General features: G+C 41.8%; 1 protein-coding gene across 1 annotated transcript in view; it reads right to left on the bottom strand.

Moving 5' to 3' along the window:
• Positions 1-22,500, bottom strand: part of LOC311238035 (integrin alpha-3-like) — a gene marked incomplete at both ends in the record, with an annotated part of 23,339 nt that overhangs the window by 550 nt on the left and 289 nt on the right. The window contains 4 exons of the mRNA XM_084325999.1: positions 5,963-6,139; positions 12,057-12,159; positions 13,069-13,146; positions 19,667-19,746. Of these exons, the coding sequence (XP_084182125.1) occupies positions 5,963-6,139; positions 12,057-12,159; positions 13,069-13,146; positions 19,667-19,746 (438 nt within the window). The remainder of the gene's footprint in view (positions 1-5,962; positions 6,140-12,056; positions 12,160-13,068; positions 13,147-19,666; positions 19,747-22,500) is intronic.

Here is a 22,500-nt window from a genome sequence, read left to right as displayed (position 1 = left end):
CCAAACGTCCTTCCCCTCCCCTCCAAGGTCAGCCGGGAGCAGACAAGGGCTGCAGCGTGTGCCGCGCCCGGGGACCAATCCAAGTGCTCCTGTCCGTCTTCGTCAGGGACGCGACAGCGTTAGCGATCTGTTGTGCATGTTTTTCCATTGGATTTATCTTATCGGGAGGGGAAACCCTTGCGAGCACGGGGGGAGAACATGCAAACTCCACACAGAACGGCCCGGGAGATACCCCACCTGGGTACCTGGCAACACGGCAACCTGGTCCCCAAGCGGGTATGGAACCCAGGGTCCTCATTTAAGAATAATGTGTAGAAAGTGTTCTATTTTCGTTCCTGCGCTCGGAATTTAGAATGTCTCTACTCACAGAAAAATCAGGATTTATCAACCGTGCGTGCACAGGTCGTACGCACACTCTGGGCTAGATCCACAAAGAATGGATTGCACGGAGCAAGTTGCACCCTTACTTACAATTCATCATGAATTGAAAATGGGGGACCCTGATGTAAACAAGACGAAAGTCTTTCTCTGGTCTGCATCCCCATAACAATTGTGTGTATTGAGACGTACTGTATTGTACCCATTCTGCAATCTGTTAATAAAATGTTCATTCAATCAATCAATCTGCGCGGTGATTGATTGAATGAACATTTTATTAACAGATTGCAGAATGGGTACAATACAGTAAGGGTGCAACTTGCTCCGTGCAATCCATTCTTTGTGGATCTAGCCCTCTGTGTTGATAAATATACCAATTGTTCTTACCGTCTATGCTTGTGCATGATTATAAGCATTTGCATACAGAACCGTCCCTAATTAACCATATATGGCAATGAAACACTATAATGGACTAAGCGAACTTATGAGAAACTTCACTGAGAGTGAGATTGATCACGGAGGTCATCTAACCAACAAATTGAAGGTAGAAAGCATTTAGTTGTGAACAATCTTATTTGGAAACATGACACAAAATAATAGTATTTAGCTTTTTATTTTAAACGATATTTAATCGGGTTTGGAGGTGGGTGTTCTGCGTCTGCCCCCCCCCCCCCCCCCCCCAGTGCCAAACAAGCAGGCCAACTGTGCTCTAAATGGCTCTTGTGAGGTGCGTGAGCCCGTTATAATTGTGCTCCTGTCGGGTCGTTCAGAGTCATATCTATGGCTTCAGTGGATAACCCCGATCACCTGCATTTAAGTGATATTTTAATTACAGATACCCCAGTAATAACATTACAATTTAATTAAATACAATGCATGTGTTCCTCCCGGTCACCAGCAACGACATGTATCAGCCAAATGCGCATCGCATGTACATTGACTGAGTGGAATCCCTTTCTATTCACATAACTATTCAATGCATTTGTGTATTGATGGAGCTTTAACAGCTACATGGGTGGTACAGTCTATTGCTCGATCCATCTCCAATATCACGATGGACCGTGCCGGTGGCCAAAGACCTGAGGGTGGAGAGGACTTGAATGTGCACGGGGATGGCATTTGTGCGTTTTGTTCCACGCTTAATTTGGGTCCCAAATTGCAGTACAAATCAAGGAGAATGTGTCTCGGGTAGCGGACTCTACTTAATGTTCTCTCGGCAAATAGACTGCCCTATCTCTGAAAACAGTTCCCTGCAGAGCGCACCCTGTGAGAAGTATTCTGATAAGCTAGATAAACCATGCTGTATTCATTCGGAAAGACCTATTCCAAATGCTATTTATAGGGTTTGACAATAATTACACTCATGTCTCTATTTTACAATTAACTATAATTAATTATGAGTCACACCAAACACGTCAGTGACTCGGTGTTGAAACTTGAATGTATGAAAGTCTGTTGCCATTTTCCTATTCTACCGCTTGGTGACATGTACGCAGACCAGGCTGCAGAAACAAATTAGTGGGGGGGCATAAAATGTTCTCGGGGGGGCACAATGGTTTTTCAACACAGGTTCCCTTTTATACGTTTCAGCTGGGACAGCGGCGCTGTGGCTTGCTTGGCGCTGCCCACGGTGCTGAACTAAACAGCAGAGAGGCAATTGAAACATCAAATTTCTCTCTCTCTTAAGAACATTAACTTATACAAAAACAGACTGAACAGATATATATAACAGACCTGCTGGGGCAGCGGACTGAGAGCAGGGGACACAAACAGGCTGGATAAGATGGTCAGGAAGGCCAGTAGCGTGGTTAGGGTGTAGCTGGACGCCCTAGCGAGGGTGGCGGAGAGGAGGAGCCTTGCTAAGCTCCAGGCCATCAGGGAAAACCCCTCCCACCCACTATACACAGACTTGGCTGACAGGAGGAGCATGGTCAGTGCCAGGCTCACAAAATGCAGCACTGAACGGCACAGGAAGTCCTTCATTCCGACAGCCATCAGACTATACAATGCATCACTGGGCCTCACTGCATCACTGAGCACAGAGTGACAGTTACCATCTTCCTGGACTCTTACTTTTTAAACAGCACTGTGCAATATTACACCTACTGTAGACTTCAGTATATTTTTACTGTATTTATTTACTGTATCTTTTATTATATTTTTATTCTATTTCATTTTATTCTATTCTTAGGCCATTTGTTTTGTTATTCTTATTCGTGACTTGTTCTGTCTAAATGTTTAATGTTGAGTGATTTGCAGTGTCAAATTTCCCTCAGGATAATACATTTCTATTCTATTCTATTCTATATCTTTGAAAAGTCTCCATTTATTCAACACTTCTGAATTCACTGACAAACTGAACTGAACTGACAAAAATAAGGTGCATAAAAAAGCAAACAAAATTCCTCCACAGGCTACTCACCATCATTAGTAGAGCGGCAAGCGGCGTTTGGGGACAGAGTGAAATATTCTTAAAACACTGTCCCTCCACTCATTCCTGAACTTTTTGTTAAGTCCTTCTCAAATGCCAACTGAATTAAATTGGCCTTGCGTCGATGAAGCATACTAAGGCGATGTTCTGTAAAGACGTTCTTGAGGGTAGAAAACGAATTCTCACAGAGTGCCGTGCTAGCTTCAGTAGTGTTGTTGTTGACATCAGTGCCGACTAGGGCTGTCACAGACTAAGGATTTGGATAGTCGACTTTGATTGGCCGAAATCAGCCGATAGTCGACTATTAGTCGCCTATGAAAAAAAATAAAAAAGAAGAAAAAAATAATTTCTTTTATCACCAGGGCGGGCACAGCTGACTCAGTGGGCGGGCCCGGACCCCTAATGCCCGCCCATGCCGCCGGGTCGCGTGTAGCCTTTTTACAACGCATCCACGTTTCCGGCGCTCTGATTGGCCAGGTCATGTGACATGTGCGCCCAATAGCGTGTTTGCCCATTTCCGCGTCGAACAGCCTGCAAACTACCTGGCGTTCTATCGCCCTGCTCTAAGACAAACTCTAACCTTAACCAACTTCGAAAGAGTGCCTAAGCTTAACCGGCGAAAGAACTTGCCGTCACGCTCTAAGACAAACTCTAACCTTAACCAACTTGGAAGAGTGCCTAAGCTTAACCAGTGTAGAAACGTGCCGTCCCACGATTGGCGCTCATGTCACATGACCTGGCCAATCAGAGCGCAAAACGGGAACCCGGAAACGTGGATGCGTTGTAAAAAGACTTCAAGCCGCGGCGTCTGCATGTACGCATTTTACCCTAAAGGTAAAAATATATATATATATATTAAATAATAGCGCTGCCCGAGGCTGGGCATGATACAGTCAACATATAGCAAGAGAGAGCGAGAGAGCGAGAGAGCTCCCGTTCTATAGTCAATATACAGTGTTATCGCTGCACAGACCCGGCAATGCCCCTGACCAGAGGAGAGAGAAATATAATAGTTAGTAAAAGCATTATATAAGCTCAGAACACAGCTCAGAACACAGCTTAGAACACAGCTCAGAACACATGCAGAACACACCTCAGAACACAGCTCAGAACACATCTCAGAACACAGAACACATGCAGAACACAGCTCAGAACACAGGACACCTCAGAACACAGAACACATGCAGAACACAGCTCAGCACACAGCTCAGAACACAGAACACATGCAGAACACAGCTCAGCACACAGCTCAGAACACAGCTCAGAACACAGGACACCTCAGAACACAGCTTCATCTAACGAGGCGTTGCAAGGTTTAACTGAGGCTAACGTTAACATGATGGCACACACACAGTGGCACACCCTCCACCAGAGCAAGGCCAGAGAGAGAGAGAGAGAGAGAGATGAGTCTGTGGTCCAGACAGACAGACAGACAGACACAGAGAGAGAGAGAGAGAGAGAGAGAGAGAGAGAGAGAGAGAGAGAGAGAGAGAGAGAGAGAGAGAGAGAGAGAGAGAGAGAGAGAGAGAGAGAGAGAGAGAGAGAGAGAGAGTCTGTGATGATCCAGACAGAGAGAGTCTGTGGTCCAGAGAGAGAGAGAGAGAGAGAGAGAGAGAGAGAGAAGCAAGAGATAAGCAAGACAGCTAAGATGAGCCCCTAAATGATATTCAACTTTTAATGGAAGAACAAAACAGAAGGAAAAGATAACTTCACAAAGGCAACATGAATATACATAGATCCAAAAGGACAAAGATCAACACTTAAATCCAAAGAGAAGAGGGTCTATACCAGAGAAAACAAAGTAGCAAGGAGCCAACGGCCAACATCAGCTAAAGAGGCTAACTGCAAATAAAGTGGCCAGGTACTGACGCTAGCTCGACAGAACGTTAGCTACGACAGCTAGCCGGCCCGCTTGGCTCAATATAACGTTAGCTACGACAGCTAGCCAGCCCGCTTGGCTCAATATAACGTTAGCTACGACAGCTAGCCGGCCCGCTTGGCTCAATATAACGTTAGCTACGAGAGCTAGCCGGCCCGCTTGGCTCAATATAACGTTAGCTACGACAGCTAGCCGGCCCGCTTGGCTCAATACAACGTTAGCTACGACAGCTAGCCGGCCCGCTTGGCTCAATATAACGTTAGCTACAACAGCTAGCTGGCCCGCTTGGCTCAATATAACGTTAGCTACGACATCTAGCCGGCCGGCTTGGCTCAATAATAACGTTAGCTACGACAGCTAGCCAGCCCGCTGGCTCCACATAATGTTAGCCAACATAACGTTAGCCACGATAGCTAGCCGGCCCGAGAGAGAGAGAGAGAGAGATATCTCCACGGCGGGAATAGAATAGAGTGCATTAAAAACTCACCAAACGTCCAAGAGGAAGGAGACAACCGCGTGGAGTTGATGAAGTTCTGCCGAATGACCGTCCTCTTCATCTTGGCATAACCTCCAATGCTGCACGCGCTCTCTCTAGGTTAGCTAACGCTAGTTAGCCTTTAGCTAAGCTACTAGCCGACATGGCTATCCAGACTGAACCACACGTTAGCACTCGATATTATAACGTAGCTAAAGCTAACTAGCTGTCCCTGCCTTTAGCTAAGCCGACATGGCTAGCCTGACTGAACTTTCTAACATGCAACAACTTTCATCTTCAGTCCATCTGCCGAACGACCGTCCTCTTCGTCTTGGCTGGCATAACCTCCAATGCTGCACGCGCGAAATAGTCAGACACAGCTGACGCACGCCGGCCGACTGTACACATGTAACCCCTCCCTTTGTTGAAACCAATAGTATATCTGCTGCAGAGCCCCAGAGCTCCAATAGTGTATCTGCAGAGCCGCAGAGCCAGGAACAAGTCAGACACATTCTACAAACGTGTCTAATGTGAAATATATAAGCATATAAGCAAAACTAGATTTTAGGTCTGTGATGAAAAAGGGCCTCGCGGGAAGGGGGGCCTCGCAAAAAAAATAATAATACATTTTTTTTTTTTTTTTTTTTGCGAGGCCCCCCTTCCCGCGAGGCCCTGTGCAACCGCACTGCTCGCACACCCCCTGAGGCAGCCCTGACTACACCACCATGCTGCCACTAGATAGATGTAAACGGATAAATTGATAAACTGATAAAAATGATATTCAGGGTCAGAGAGTTACCGTGAGGTTGAGGGGGTTGATGATGTCACCAGGGGGAACACAGTGGGACTCTGAAGTGCCAACCAATCGGATCTCCGTCATGTACAGCAGCCACTTCCCATTGGACACCTCCCACGGCCAATCAAACTCCACCTCCAGTTGGCCCAGGTGACCCAGAGGCTTCCCGACGACCTCCACCTGTTGGTCAGAGGCAGCCATGTTGGTCAGAGGCAGCCATGTTGGTCAGGGGCAGCCATGTTGGTCAGAGTCAGCCATGTTGGTCAGAAGCAGCCATGTTGGTCAGAGGCAGCCATGTTAGTCAGAGGCAGCCATGTTGGTCAGGGGCAGCCATGTTGGTCAGGGGCAGCCATGTTGGTCAGAGGCAGCCATGTTGGTCAGGGGCAGCCATGTTAGTCAGAGGCAGCCATGTTGGTCAGGGGCAGCCATGTTGGTCAGGGGCAGCCATGTTGGTCAGAGGCAGCCATGTTGGTCAGAGTCAGCCATGTTGGTCAGGGGCAGCCATGTTGGTCAGAGTCAGCCATGTTGGTCAGAGGCAGCCATGTTGGTCAGAGGCAGCCATGTTGGTCAGAGGCAGCCATGTTGGTCAGAGGCAGCCATGTTGGTCAGAGGCAGCCATGTTGGTCAGAGGCAGCCATGTTGGTCAGAGGCAGCCATGTTGTTCAGACTCACTAGGGTACCTTGGGGAGCTAATAGTCCTTAGGGTTTTAGTTAGTTAGTAATATTTATCTGTGGTCATATATTTATTTATCCATAATAACCTTAAAGGTAAAGTCCAGCAGTGTAATATTGATCTGTAGTCATATATTTATTTCTCTATAAGAACTAGGGATGTCCCGATCACGTTTTTTTGCTCCCGATCCGATCCCGATCATGTGATTTTGAGTATCTACCGATACCGATATTTCCTGATCCGATCAATTTTTTTTCCCCCCCAACAAACATGACCATGTTCACGTCTTAAACTCATACTGAGGCCTTAGTTTTGGTTTTAAATTGCATATTGCATTCATTTATTTATTTTCACACAGAGCAGAAGAATTTTGCCAAAACAAACCAATAGTATCCAGCTGCAGAACGGCGGACCGCCCACACTCTCAGACCCAAACGCATTTCCTTTGATTTAATTATACATCAAATGATTTATGAAGTTAACTTTTCACCTGGATAACGTCAACATTCAGGGTGAATGTAATGTGAGAAATTGGGATACATTTTTTAAAATAAATTAAAAGAAATTCATTTGGGTCTGAGAGTGTGGCTGGTCTGCCGTTCTGCAGCTGGATACTATTGGTTTGTTTTGGCAAAATTCTTCTGCTCTGTGTGACAATAAATAAATGAATGATGATATGCAATTTAAAACCAAAACTAAGGCCTCAGTATGAGTTTAAGACGTGAACATGGTCATGTTTGTTGAATAAAAAAACAAAATAAAAAAAAAATAAATAAAAAAATGGCAGATTTTTTTCTTTTTTTTTGCTGATCCCGATCTTCGGAAAATCACGTGATCGGATCGGGACATCCCTAATAAGAACCTTAACACTTTGCTGCCCGACCACGAGTTCATACGAGTTTCGAATCCATGCGTTGTGGACAGAATCACGTATAAAGCCCTGGCAAGTTGTTATTGCTTTTATATCATTTTAATAACCGGGTCAAGGTCGCGGAGCGGCACTGCATATATTCCCTAGTCTGTGAATTCGAGGATGTGCAATACCGGCCAGATCCTCTTAGGGGCGCCATCGCTCCACTGCAATGTGCCCTGTGGGCGAACGGATGACTTTTTTTTTTCATTTCAATGGAGATTTTCAGTACCCGGATTCTGAATCAGCATCTTGTACCGTGGATTACGTTTCGAATCGTAGATTTCACCATGGAATAAGGGGATTTATCATCAGCCAATGGACATATCGATCTACCAGATGCCGATCGATAACGGGGAAATGCTTTTTCACATAAATTACAGCCGGATCAGAGCTTGCTATGATACGCAACCAGCCGAGCAGCGTATGTTGCTAGTTACATGACCACTGTTATTGGTAATCAATAATAATAAACAACGTCCCCCGCCCCCCCCCCCCCCCCCCCCTTTGATGCATACATGCTTCGGAACAGTCCCGATGATATGCAGTTTGAGTTCTTTCTTTAGCATATGTAAAACGGAAATGCTGTTGAATATAACGTTAGCAGCTATTAGCCCTATAACTAGCCTTCCACAAAATATACAAGACAAAATCCGCTATAATGCTTATATTCACGGCGCTATAAAATGACAACCTATTGATGCATTTTTTTTTCTTTAAGCCATTTTGTAGGGACGGTTTATGAACTCAATTGACAATGAGAATGGACAGATAGCAATACTATAAAGTATAGATTTAGCTGTACAAAAAGACACCGGTCTGTTTACAAAAGCTGGTACTCAACCACTATATTAGACGCATCCCAGCGGTCGCCAATGTGTTAAAGGTAAAGTCCAGCAGTGTAATATTTATCTGTAGTCATATATTTATTTCTCTATAAAAACCTTAAAGGTAAAGTCTAGCAGTGTAATATTTATCTGTAGTCATATATTTATTTCTCTATACGAACCTTAAAGGTAAAGTCCAGCTGTGTAATATTTATCTGTAGTCATAAATGTATTTCTCAAGTCAAGTCAAGTCAAGTCAAGAGTTTTATTTGTCACGGCATACAAGTATACAATGAAATGCGGGTGGTCTTGCCCGCAACGATGTGCAATACAGTAGTACAATATATAATAGATTCCAATAAAACAACATTGTGCAATAAACAAGTAACATAGTAGGGCATATCGGTATTTGTACATATTTTATACAATCTCAGGTTATGCTATACTATTTTTAAAGTGACCTTTCCTTAGTGGCCATAAGTGTGGGCGTGTGCAGCATGAGTGTGTGCTTGCTCATGTTAAAGTGGCTGCTAGTGTGTGAGCATGTACAGTGTGTGTGTCGTGTGTGTGCTCATGTGTGCTTGTGTGTGTAGAGTTCAGTGTTCAAGGCTCTGATGGCCTGGGGGAAGAAGCTGAGCCGAAGCCTCTCTGTCCTAGTAGCTGGGGTTCGCAGGCGTCTGCCTGACCTCAGCAGCATGAACAGGCTGTTGTTGGGGTGGTGAGGGTCTTTCATTATTCTGCAGGCTCTGGATTTGCACCTCTTGTTGTATAGAACCTGCAGGGGTGGTAGTGCAATACCCGTGGTACGCTCGGCTGAGCGCACCACTCTTTGTAGGGCCTTCTTGTCCTGTGCCATGCTGTTTCCGTACCAGCCAGTGATGTTTCCAGTCAAGATGCTCTCTACAGCTCCGGAGTAGAAGGACTGGAGTATCTTCCCAGATACTCTGAACTTCCTTAACTGTCTCAGGTGGTAGAGGCGCTGCTTCGCCTTTTTTACTACTGAGTCTATGTGTGTTGACCATGTCAGATCCTCTGAGATGTGGACCCCCAGGTACTTAAAGCTGCTCACCCTGTCCACGGTAGCCCCGTTTATCATCAGTGGTGTGTGTGTCTCCTGCTGTCCTCTCCTATAATCCACGATCAGCTCCTTGGTTTTACCAATGTTCAGGAGCAGGCTGTTGTCCTGGCACCAGCGTTCCAGTACCTCAACCTCCTCCCGGTAGGCCTTCTCGTCGTTGTCCGAGATCAGCCCCACCACCACTGTGTCGTCCGCAAACTTCACTATGGAGTTGGAGCTGAACTTGGCCACACAGTCGTGTGTGTATAGTGAGTACAGCAGGGGGCTCAGAACACAGCCCTGGGGGGACCCGATGCTCAGGGTGATGGTGTTGGAGGTCTGACCCCCCACCCTGACCGCCTGGGGTCTTTCACTCAGAAAGTCCAGTACCCAGGCGCTCAGAGCGGAGCTCAGACCCAGCTCGATCAGCTTGTCCACCAGTCTGGTGGGGACTATGGTGTTGAACGCTGAGCTGTAGTCAATGAACAACAGTCTCACATAGCCCCCCTTCTGGCGGTCAAGGTGAGAGAGGGTGCTGTGCAGTACTTGGGAGACCGCATCGTCAGTGGACCTGTTTGGCCTGTATGCAAATTGCATAGAGTCCATATCACTGGGGAGGGAGGCACAAATGTGATCCTTGACCAGCCTCTCGAAACATTTCATGGCCACAGAGGTGAGTGCCACCGGTCTGTAGTCATTGAGACATGTTGGGGAGGGTTTCTTCGGTACAGGGATGATGGTAGACATCTTGAAGCAGGCAGGGACCACTGACTCCGCCAGGGATTGATTAAATATGGCGGTGAACACAGGGGCTAGCTGGTTGGCACAGGACTTAAGTATGCATCCTGTTATACCATCTGGGCCAGCAGCTTTTCTGGTGTTCACCTGCATAAATGCTCTTCTCACACTGTGTTCCGTCAATGAGAGAGCGTCCCCGCCCCCCTGCGGTTGCCCCCCCCCCTCCACAACAGCCGGCGCGCCAGTGACATCACTAGACGTTGAGCTAGCGGCGCCACTGTCTACACCAAACAGAGCGTAGAAAGAGTTGAGTTTGTCCGCGAGAGAGGCGTCGTCGCTCCCCATTGAGGGGGCGCTGACTTTGTAGTCAGTTATTGTCCTCAGTCCCCGCCATAAGCCTCTTGTGTCGTTTTGTGCCATTTGTGTCTCCAGTTTATCAGCATATGTCCGTTTTGCAAGTTTTACAGCCTTGCGCAGAGTATAGACTGTAGCCTTGTACTCCTCCATGTTTCCCGACTCTCTGCCCAGGTTGTAGGCAGTAGTGCGGGATTTCAGAGCTCCTCTGATAGTACTATCTACCCACGGTTTCTGGTTAGGGAAGACCCGGACCTTTTTAGTGGGGACAATACTATCAGCCAGTGTTGTAATGAAACTCACAACGGTGTCCGCGAACTTCCTTGAAACATATTCCAGTCGACGTCCCCGAGAGCGTCCTGAAGCGTGGCCTCTGATTGGTCTGTCAATCTTTGTTTGTAAGCAGGGACCAACAAGATGGCGTCGTGATCCGACGTGCTAGTAGCTCCCGCTAACGGCGGAGCCGGTACAGCCTTGTAGCCGGCTCTGAATGGGGTGTAGCAGTGATCGAGTGTGTTCCCTCCTCTGGTGGAGCAGGCAATGTGTTGAAAAAAGGACGGCATCACTTTCTTCAAATTTGCCTGATTGAAATCACCAGCTACAATCATGGCTGCGTCCGGGTGTTTAATCTGGTGCTTGTTGAGATTCTCCGCCAATTCCGCCAGGGCCCTGACGGTGTTTGCTTGTGGAGGGATGTATACTGCAGTCATGATGACCGCAGTAAACTCACGGGGAAGGTGGAAAGGGCGACATAGAATGGAGAGATGTTCCATGTCCGGGGAGCATGAGCGGGAGAGTACCTTTACCTCCCCGGGGCTAGTCCAGCCATTGTTCGTAAGGAGACAGACCCCCCGCCGACGCTCTTGCCGGAGGCTTCCGTGCGATCTGCTCGGAAGACGGTGAAGGAGTCCGAGGGAGAGACGCTGTGATCCGGAGTCGCTGGTTTCAGCCATGTTTCCGTAAAACATAAGATGTTGCAGTCTCTCACTTCTCGTTGGAATCGAAACCTCGCTCTCAGATCGTCCATCCTCCCCTCCAACGAACGTGCATTCGCCAGAAAGATGGATGGAATTGCCGGGCGGTAAGCAGCTCTTTTTAGTCTGATTCCTCCTCTCTTCCCTCTGTGTTTCTTTTTCTTGCCGGCTCCTTTGTCCTCCTTGTTGTGGCGCCTGATCTCCGGTGGTAAATCTAGGCATAAAGTGTCTCTAAACTCCTCTTTGAGTCCGGAGTTTAGGTCAATAAGTGACTGGCGGTCGTATGACGTCCCCGCCAGTGATGTTTTCATAAAAAAAAGTAGTAAAAACAAACATAATAACAAAAAATGTGCACAATCGTTGCTGAGCTGAACCAACGGCGACTAACCTGGGTCGCACCATTTTCCACTACAACTCTACAACTCTATAAGAACCTTAAAGGTAAAGTCCAGCAGTGTAATATTTATCTGTAGTCATAAATGTATTTCTCTATAAGAACCTTAAAGGTAAAGTCTAGCTGTGTAATATTTGTCTGTAGTCATATATTAATTTATCTATAAGAACCTTAAAGGTAAAGTCCAGCGGGCTGCCGATGTCGGAGGTCGTCTTCATGGCTGATTCTCCGGTCACATGACCACTAAACTGGGTGTGGCCGGGCTTCTTGATCCTGGAAAAACACAGTGTACAATCAATCAATCAATCAATCAATCAATCAATCAATCAATCAATCAATCAAACAATCAATCAAACAATCAATCAACATACTACACATATTCACAGAAACATGCAATGTGCTTCACATTAGAAGACACGAGAAGTTAAGTCTTAATGTGATCTATATTAACTCTTCGATGACAAGTGTACGACCAACCTGTCTTTCAGAGGTTGGAGCGGCTTAGTGATGAAGCCAGTGCAGAGATATCAGTATGATATGAAGCAGTATGAAGCAGTATGATATGAAGCAGTATGATATGAAGCATTATGAAGCAGTATGATATGAAGCAGTATGATATGAAGCATTATGAAGCAGTATGATATGAAGCATTATGAAGCAGTATGATATGAAGCATTATGAAGCAGTATGATATGAAGCATTATGAAGCAGTATGATATGAAGCAGTATGATATGAAGCATTATGAAGCAGTATGATATGAAGCAGTATGAAGCACTGGCAGTATGATATGAAGCATTATGAAGCAGTATGATATGAAGCATTATGAAGCAGTATGATATGAAGCATTATGAAGCAGTATGATATGAAGCAGTTTAAAGCAGTATGATATGAAGCAGTATGATATGAAGCAGTTTAAAGCAGTATGATATGAAGCAGTATGATATGAAGCAGTTTAAAGCAGTATGATATGAAGCAGTATGATATGAAGCAGTTTAAAGCAGTATGATATGAAGCAGTATGATATGAAGCAGTATGATATGAAGCAGTTTAAAGCAGTATGATATGAAGCAGTATGATATGAAGCAGTTTAAAGCAGTATGATATGAAGCAGTATGATATGAAGCAGTTTAAAGCAGTATGATATGAAGCAGTATGATCAGTAGCAGCTGAAGAGGACTCACTGAGTGAAGCTGGTCTCTAGAGAATACTGCACCATCATCAGCAGAGACACAGGTGACAGGTCCGACTGTTCACTGAGCCTGGAGAGAGAAGATTATTATTATTATTATTATTAGTGTGGGTGACCTGGCGAAGCCAGGTTGCCACCCACACTATACATATCCATACTCTTTTTATTATTCTTTATTCCACCGATTTTGCCAACACACTCGTGCCAGAGCGTTCGCGCCCCATACACGTGAAAGGTATCAAAACGACCGGCTTGCTCCAACTCGAGTTGCTATTCGAACTCGTAAAGTTTCACCGCACCGTCTGGCTACGAATCGACTTTAAACGGTAAAATTTCGGTCCCATTGGGAATGCATTGCATTTTAGAGTGTAGCAGCTGAAATAATCTTTTTCCCCCTACCTTGGGTGAATTGCGAGTGTGATCTCAATTTTGGACGTAGAAATAAAACAAACACATCAAAACGATGACACGGCTGTCATCCCGCTCACAAAAGAAAAATAAATGGAATTGGACATTTCTATCTCAACTGACGACCATTTGTTTGAAGGTTCTCTCCTCCCCATTGACCGCCATGCAATCGCCCTCTAGAAATCACATTTTTCACACTATTTTTTAGCCTTCTGTTCCGATCGCCGAAGGAGTGCCACAATATCGCACGAATGTCACAATATCGCGCACAACCCTTCGCCTACTCGTTGTAGTGCTCATGTGCGCGTCACAACGCTTCATCTCTTATAGTTTTCTTTTAATCAATGTGACAATGCAGTCATGCATCTGCCTCCATAGAAATCCATTGGATAGAAAATATGCAAGTCATAGTGATTGCTTCACCTGTGTGGCTCATGGCTCACTCATGATTGGTTCAGCTGTGTGGCTCGTGGCTGAGCTGCCAATGACATCATCCACTTAACCCATCATTGGCCATCACTGTGTTGCAGTACTGAATTGCTGACAGCGCCCTCTGTCTTGTGGGTTGTGTCATTGTACTCAGTAGGGATATCCTCTTTCATTTTTCATTGGTCCATGTTGACCACCTTTCATTGGTCGATGTTGACCACTCCCCCGATCCTTAGACCATGCCCCCTTAGGCCACACCCCCTCAGTGTATCTCTTGAACCGTTTGTCGTAGAGACTTGCGGATTGTGCCATTGGTCGATCTTGACCACCTTTCATTGGTCGATGTTGACCACTCCCCCGATCCTTAGACCACGCCCCCTTAGGCCACACCCCCTCAGTGTATCTCTTGAACCGTTTGTCGTAGAGACTTGCGGATTGTGCCATTGTACTCGGTTTAATAGTGTAATAGTGTGTAATAGTGTAATAGTGTAATAGTGTGTAATAGTGTAATAGTGTGTAATAGTGTAATAGTGTAATAGTGTGTAATAGTGTAATAGTGTAATAGTGTGTAATAGTGTAATAGTGTAATAGTGTGTAATAGTGTAATAGTGTGTAATAGTGTAATAGTGTGTAATAGTGTAATATTGTGTAATAGTGTAATAGTGTAATAGTGTGTAATAGTGTAATAGTGTAATAGTGTGTAATAGTGTAATAGTGTATAATAGTGTGTAATAGTGTAATAGTGTGTAATAGTGTAATAGTGTGTAATAGTGTAATAGTGTGTAATAGTGTAATAGTGTGTAATAGTGTAATAGTGTGTAATAGTGTAATAGTGTAATAGTGTGTAATAGTGTAATAGTGTAATAGTGTAATAGTGTGTAATAGTGTAATATTGTGTAATAGTGTAATAGTGTGTAATAGTGTAATAGTGTGTAATAGTGTGTAATAGTGTAATAGTGTGTAATAGTGTGTAATAGTGTAATAGTGTGTAATAGTGTAATAGTGTGTAATAGTGTAATAGTGTAATAGTGTGTAATAGTGTAATAGTGTGTAATAGTGTAATAGTGTGTAATAGTGTAATATTGTGTAATAGTGTAATAGTGTAATAGTGTGTAATAGTGTAATAGTGTGTAATAGTGTGTAATAGTGTAATAGTGTGTAATAGTGTAATAGTGTGTAATAGTGTGTAATAGTGTAATAGTGTAATAGTGTGTAATAGTGTAATAGTGTGTAATAGTGTAATAGTGTAATAGTGTAATAGTGTGTAATAGTGTAATAGTGTAATAGTGTGTAATAGTGTAATAGTGTGTAATAGTGTAATAGTGTAATAGTGTAATAGTGTGTAATAGTGTGTAATAGTGTGTAATAGTGTAATAGTGTGTAATAGTGTGTAATAGTGTAATAGTGTAATAGTGTGTAATAGTGTAATAGTGTAATAGTGTGTAATAGTGTAAAAGTGTAATAGTGTGTAATAGTGTAATAGCGTAATAGTGTAATAGTGTAATAGTGTGTAATAGTGTAATAGTGTAATAGTGTGTAATAGTGTAATAGTGTAATAGTGTGTAATAGTGTAATAGTGTATAATAGTGTGTAATAGTGTAATAGTGTGTAATAGTGTAATAGTGTGTAATAGTGTAATAGTGTGTAATAGTGTAATAGTGTGTAATAGTGTAATAGTGTGTAATAGTGTAATAGTGTAATAGTGTGTAATAGTGTAATAGTGTAATAGTGTAATAGTGTGTAATAGTGTAATATTGTGTAATAGTGTAATAGTGTGTAATAGTGTAATAGTGTGTAATAGTGTGTAATAGTGTAATAGTGTGTAATAGTGTGTAATAGTGTAATAGTGTGTAATAGTGTAATAGTGTGTAATAGTGTAATAGTGTAATAGTGTGTAATAGTGTAATAGTGTGTAATAGTGTAATAGTGTGTAATAGTGTAATATTGTGTAATAGTGTAATAGTGTAATAGTGTGTAATAGTGTAATAGTGTGTAATAGTGTGTAATAGTGTAATAGTGTGTAATAGTGTAATAGTGTGTAATAGTGTGTAATAGTGTAATAGTGTAATAGTGTGTAATAGTGTAATAGTGTGTAATAGTGTAATAGTGTAATAGTGTGTAATAGTGTAATAGTGTGTAATAGTGTAATAGTGTGTAATAGTGTAATAGTGTAATAGTGTAATAGTGTGTAATAGTGTGTAATAGTGTGTAATAGTGTAATAGTGTGTAATAGTGTGTAATAGTGTAATAGTGTAATAGTGTGTAATAGTGTAATAGTGTAATAGTGTGTAATAGTGTAATAGTGTAATAGTGTGTAATAGTGTAATAGCGTAATAGTGTAATAGTGTAATAGTGTGTAATAGTGTAATAGTGTAATAGTGTGTAATAGTGTAATAGTGTGTAATAGTGTAATAGTGTAATAGTGTGTAATAGTGTGTAATAGTGTAATAGCGTGTAATAGTGTAATAGTGTAATAGTGTGTAATAGTGTAATAGTGTGTAATAGTGTAATAGTGTGTAATAGTGTAATAGTGTAATAGTGTGTAATAGTGTATTAGTGTGTAATAGTGTAATAGTGTAATAGTGTAATAGCGTGTAATAGTGTAATAGTGTGTAATAGTGTAATAGTGTAATAGTGTGTAATAGTGTAATAGTGTAATAGTGTGTAATAGTGTGTAATAGTGTAATAGTGTGTAATAGTGTAATAGTGTAATAGTGTAATAGCGTGTAATAGTGTAATAGTGTAATAGTGTGTAATAGTGTAATAGTGTAATAGTGTGTAATAGTGTAATAGTGTAATAGTGTAATAGTGTGTAATAGTGTAATAGTGTAATAGTGTGTAATAGTGTGTAATTGTGTAATATTGTGTAATAGTGTAATAGTGTAATAGTGTAATAGTGTGTAATAGTGTGTAATAGTGTAATAGTGTGTAATAGTGTAATAGTGTGTAATAGTGTGTAATAGTGTAATAGTGTGTAATAGTGTAATAGTGTAATAGTGTAATAGCGTGTAATAGTGTAATAGTGTGTAATAGTGTAATAGTGTGTAATAGTGTAATAGTGTAATAGTGTGTAATAGTGTGTAATAGTGTAATAGTGTAATAGTGTAATAGCGTGTAATAGTGTAATAGTGTAATAGTGTGTAATAGTGTAATAGTGTGTAATAGTGTAATAGTGTGTAATAGTGTAATAGTGTAATAGTGTGTAATAGTGTAATAGTGTGTAATAGTGTAATAGTGTAATAGTGTAATAGCGTGTAATAGTGTAATAGTGTGTAATAGTGTAATAGTGTGTAATAGTGTAATAGTGTAATAGTGTGTAATAGTGTGTAATAGTGTAATAGTGTGTAATAGTGTAATAGTGTAATAGTGTAATAGCGTGTAATAGTGTAATAGTGTAATAGTGTGTAATAGTGTAATAGTGTAATAGTGTGTAATAGTGTAATAGTGTAATAGTGTAATAGTGTGTAATAGTGTAATAGTGTGTAATAGTGTGTAATTGTGTAATATTGTGTAATAGTGTAATAGTGTAATAGTGTAATAGTGTGTAATAGTGTGTAATAGTGTAATAGTGTGTAATAGTGTAATAGTGTGTAATAGTGTGTAATAGTGTAATAGTGTAATAGTGTGTAATAGTGTAATAGTGTGTAATAGTGTAATAGTGTGTAATAGTGTAATAGTGTAATAGTGTGTAATAGTGTAATAGTGTAATAGTGTGTAATAGTGTAATAGTGTGTAATAGTGTAATAGTGTGTAATAGTGTGTAATAGTGTAATAGTGTAATAGCGTGTAATAGTGTAATAGTGTGTAATAGTGTAATAGTGTGTAATAGTGTAATAGTGTGTAATAGTGTAATAGTGTAATAGTGTGTAATAGTGTAATAGTGTAATAGTGTGTAATAGTGTAATAGTGTGTAATAGTGTAATAGTGTAATAGTGTGTAATAGTGTAATAGTGTGTAATAGTGTAATAGTGTAATAGTGTGTAATAGTGTAATAGTGTAATAGTGTGTAATAGTGTAATAGTGTAATAGTGTGTAATAGTGTAATAGTGTAATAGTGTGTAATAGTGTAATAGTGTGTAATAGTGTAATAGTGCAATAGTGTGTAATAGTGTAATAGTGTTATAGTGTGTAATAGTGTAATAGTGTAATAGTGTGTAATAGTGTAATAGTGTGTAATAGTGTGTAATAGTGTGTAATTGTGTAATATTGTGTAATAGTGTAATAGTGTAATAGTGTGTAATAGTGTGTAATAGTGTAATAGTGTGTAATAGTGTAATAGTGTGTAATAGTGTGTAATAGTGTAATAGTGTGTAATAGTGTGTAATAGTGTAATAGTGTAATAGCGTGTAATAGTGTAATAGTGTGTAATAGTGTAATAGTGTGTAATAGTGTAATAGTGTAATAGTGTGTAATAGTGTGTAATAGTGTAATAGTGTAATAGCGTGTAATAGTGTAATAGTGTAATAGTGTAATAGTGTGTAATAGTGTTATAGTGTGTAATAGTGTAATAGTGTAATAGTGTAATAGTGTGTAATAGTGTAATAGTGTGTAATAGTGTAATAGTGTAATAGTGTGTAATAGTGTAATAGTGTGTAATAGTGTAATAGTGTGTAATAGTGTAATAGTGTAATAGTGTAATAGTGTGTAATAGTGTAATAGTGTGTAATAGTGTAATAGTGTGTAATAGTGTGTAATAGTGTAATAGTGTAATAGTGTGTAATAGTGTAATAGTGTAATAGTGTTGCGGGTTGTGTCATTGCACTCAGTAGGGATATCCTCTTTGATTGGTCTATGTTGACCACTCCCCCGATCCTTAGGCCGGGCCCCCTTTTTGTATCCTTTGAACCGTTTGTCATAGAGACTCGCGAGAGACCCTCTCCCCCGTTGGCCGGCGGTGCACAGGCGTCACCCACACTTTCACAATTTCCCCCGCGCGGAATTGTCTAGTTATTATTATTATTATTATTATTATTATTATTATTATTATTATTATTATTATTATTATTATTATTATTAGTACTAGTAGCAGTAATAGTAATATTATTACTTAAAGGTGCTATAGATAACATTTCATGAAGAGTAACCTTTTTTGTGTGTGTGATTGTGTGTGTGTTTAGTGTGTGTGTATGTTTAGTGTGTGTGTGTTGTGTGTGTGAGTGAGTGAGTGAGTGTGTGTAAGTGTGTGTGTGTGTGTGTGTGTGTGTGAGTGAGTGAGTGAGTGAGTGAGTGAGTGAGTGAGTGAGTGAGTGAGTGAGTGATTGTGTGTGTGTGTGTGTGTGTGTGTGTGTGTGTGTGTGTGTGTGTGTGTGTGTGTGTGTGTGTGTGTGTGTGTGTGTGTGTGTGTGTGTGTGTGTGTGTGTGTGTGTGTGTGTGTGTGTGTGTGTGTGTGTGTGTGTGTGAGTGAGTGAGTGAGTGAGTGAGTGAGTGAGTGAGTGAGTGAGTGAGTGAGTGAGTGAGTGAGTGAGTGAGTGAGTGAGTGAGTGAGTGAGTGAGTGAGTGAGTGAGTGAGTGAGTGAGTGAGTGAGTGAGTGAGTGAGTGAGTGAGTGATTGTGTGTGTGTGTGTGTGTGTGTGTGAGAGAGTGAGTGAGTGCATGAGTGAGTGAGTGAGTGAGTGAGTGAGTGAGTGAGTGAGTGAGTGAGTGAGTGAGTGAGTGAGTGAGTGAGTGAGTGAGTGAGTGAGTGAGTGAGTGAGTGAGTGAGTGAGTGAGTGAGTGTGTGTGTGTGTGAGTGAGTGAGTGTGTGTTTGTCTCACGTTGACAGCTGCAGAGTTGACTGGATCTCTCTGGTGTCCAGACTGATTTCTGACGTCTCAAATATGATCAAAACCTGAGCCTTTAGAGAGAGAAATATACTGTAGTATCATACTAATATCACAGCAATATCATATCTAACCTGCTAGCATGCATGTTGGCATGGTGTGGGCATTAACCGTGGGTCAGGATGCACTCTAACAATTAGCATTGGAATGCTAACCAGCTAGCATACTACAGTAACTGATGCGGTTACAGCAGTATTGATTGCATGTGGGCAATCAAGGTTCATTGGGAACACCTGTGGAAAACAAATCCTAGAGCAGTCAACATCAAAGTCAACGTCAAAGTCAACGTCAAAGTCAAAGTCAACGTCAACGTCAACGTTAGCTGGTCTGCCGGCCACATCCACCTGGTTGCCTCCGCAGCCCGTGTCTGCTCCCGGCTGCCCTCGGGGGAAGCATGCTTGGGATGGGTCAAGCGCAGAGAGGAATTTCATGCGTGTGTTGCTATGTGTAATGTGTGCTACAAATAAAGACTTCTTCTTCTTGTTCTTCTTCTAGTTTTGACAGTTTGATCTGAACTATGTTTGATGGTACAGTGTAGGGCTGACCTCGACTAGTCGAATAGTCGACTAATCGATCAAAAGGAGCCGTACTCGACTGCCAACCTCTTAGTCGAATGTAAAAAAAATATATATATATATATTAATTAACCTCTTTAGCCCATGCAGTCCACCCACGTCATAAATCAAGCTCTACAGACTGTCTGACAAAATTGTCGTTTCATTTTTCAAACATATTCAAGTATAAACATCATAACCATGTCACAACAGCAGTTATAATGTATATTATCATCAATACGTTAGTTTACCAATAGGTTAAAGTGTTATTAGTTCGATTTTAGTTTTAGTTTTTCTGTTGTTGTGATCGCGAAAGTCGGCCATTTTGAAAAAGTGTTCGTCGGTAATTGTAGTAATTTTTACGCCATTTTGAAGAGGAGCTTTCAATGAGCGTTGGAATTTAAAAAAAATACACTTCCCAGAGGCCTCTAGGTCAAAAAAAGCAAATTACTTCTGTATGCATTTTTTTTAATATCTCTTATTACTCTGGATAATATACCACAAAACTGAACGTTATTGGCATATATTGGAGTGCAATTAGTTTGTCTCCCCTATTTTGAGCATTTAGCAACAATCAGACTTGAAATCAGTTTAAAAATGGCGGCACTCTGGCAAGAATAAGAAACCTACTGTACATATAGTAGATTCCATTATCTGTTCTTATTAGGGATGCTCGATATTGGCTTTTTTACCGATATACCGATATTGTCCAACTCTTAATTTCCGATACCGATATCAACCTCAACCTCAACCTCAACCGATACCGATATATGCATATCGATACCCCCCCCTCCCCCAAAAAACGGAATAATTTCAGGTAATAGCTTGTTTGCAGTCACGTGATTTTGATGACGCGCGAAACTCACCTGGGGGGCAGGAAGTCAAGAACAGTGATTCAAAACAATGGAAAGTCAATACGCAAAAGCGTTGGATGAGCCTACACGCACTAGGTATCATCAGAAAATATCAAAACATATTGGATATGATCCGTACACGCTGAGGAAAATCGATTTTTCTCGCGTCTTGACCGATTTGCCTGGCGTTGAGGCGATTGATATAACCAATTACCTCGTCCTCCAGACCTCCTACTACACGGCTAGCCAGATGAAGGCATACAAGAGTCTGGAGGCTTATAACTATTTGGTGTGTGGTTGGGTCAACGACCTCGGATCGAAAGCAGCATTGAATGACTGTCGTCTTGTTTTTGCGCGGGTGAGTAAATCTACTTGAGAATCACTCTTTTATATTGCTATTTCAACTCTAATGTACATGGATACACCACTGGCGTCAGTCAGGCTATGCGCTAAATGTTAGCTACTATTTTCTACCTTGCCACTAGGTCAACCATTCTCAGAGGTCTGGTGCAACACCGCTAAAAACGTGGATCGTGGCGAAACGAAATGGAGAAGTTGTCACAGCACATTGTGATTGTATGGCTGGGTAAGTCATCATAATAACGCAAGGCATGTTTAACTACATAACGCTGTTGTAAAATGATGCTAACTAGCTGCCGTGAAGGTGTCTGGTGGTGGCCAGACGTCCAGAACAACGAGCAGTTGTCCCGAATCCTCTCCTGTTTATCCCGATAATTATCCTTTGATTGATTGATTGAAAATGTTATTAACAGATTGCAGAATGGGTACAGTACAGCTCAATACACACAATTGTTAAGGGGATGCATACCAGAGAAAGACTTTCGTCTTGTTTACATCAGGGTCCCCCATTTTCAATTCATCATGACATACAGGTAGACAGTTACTGTACTGTTGCATCTCTAGACATTTATGACATACCAGATCTACAAATCTACCAACAGATTGTCAGAAGTTTTAGCATGGTGTTATTCACTGTCAAAGATGCAAAGAAAAATCATAATTCATATTCTCCTTTGTTTCATCACAATTTAAGCAAGCCTAGTAATAGACACAATATCTCTGACACTGGGAATACATTCCATGTGATCCATAGATGTCCCTAGATACCAAGAACATGCAAATGGACCTTGTAGAAGTGGAGCAATCTTCCATTTACTTAGGTGTGTATTTTTAGTCGGATTTTCAGAAAATAGGGCTAGGGCTTAACCTTAACGCCGGCGGACCGCACGGGCTATAGAGGTTAAGAGGTTAACACACTCAATATACAAAAAATATACTTTCACTATGGAAATATATAAAACATTTTGACTTGACATTTTTGACGTTGAACATAGACCTC

This window comes from Notolepis coatsorum, assembly GCF_963971535.1.
Source record: "Notolepis coatsorum genome assembly, chromosome: 12".
NCBI classification, from domain to species: Eukaryota; Metazoa; Chordata; class Actinopteri; order Aulopiformes; family Paralepididae; genus Notolepis; species Notolepis coatsorum.
The sequence above is the reverse complement of the archived record's forward strand: the minus strand, read 5'-3'. Positions and strand labels throughout refer to the sequence as shown.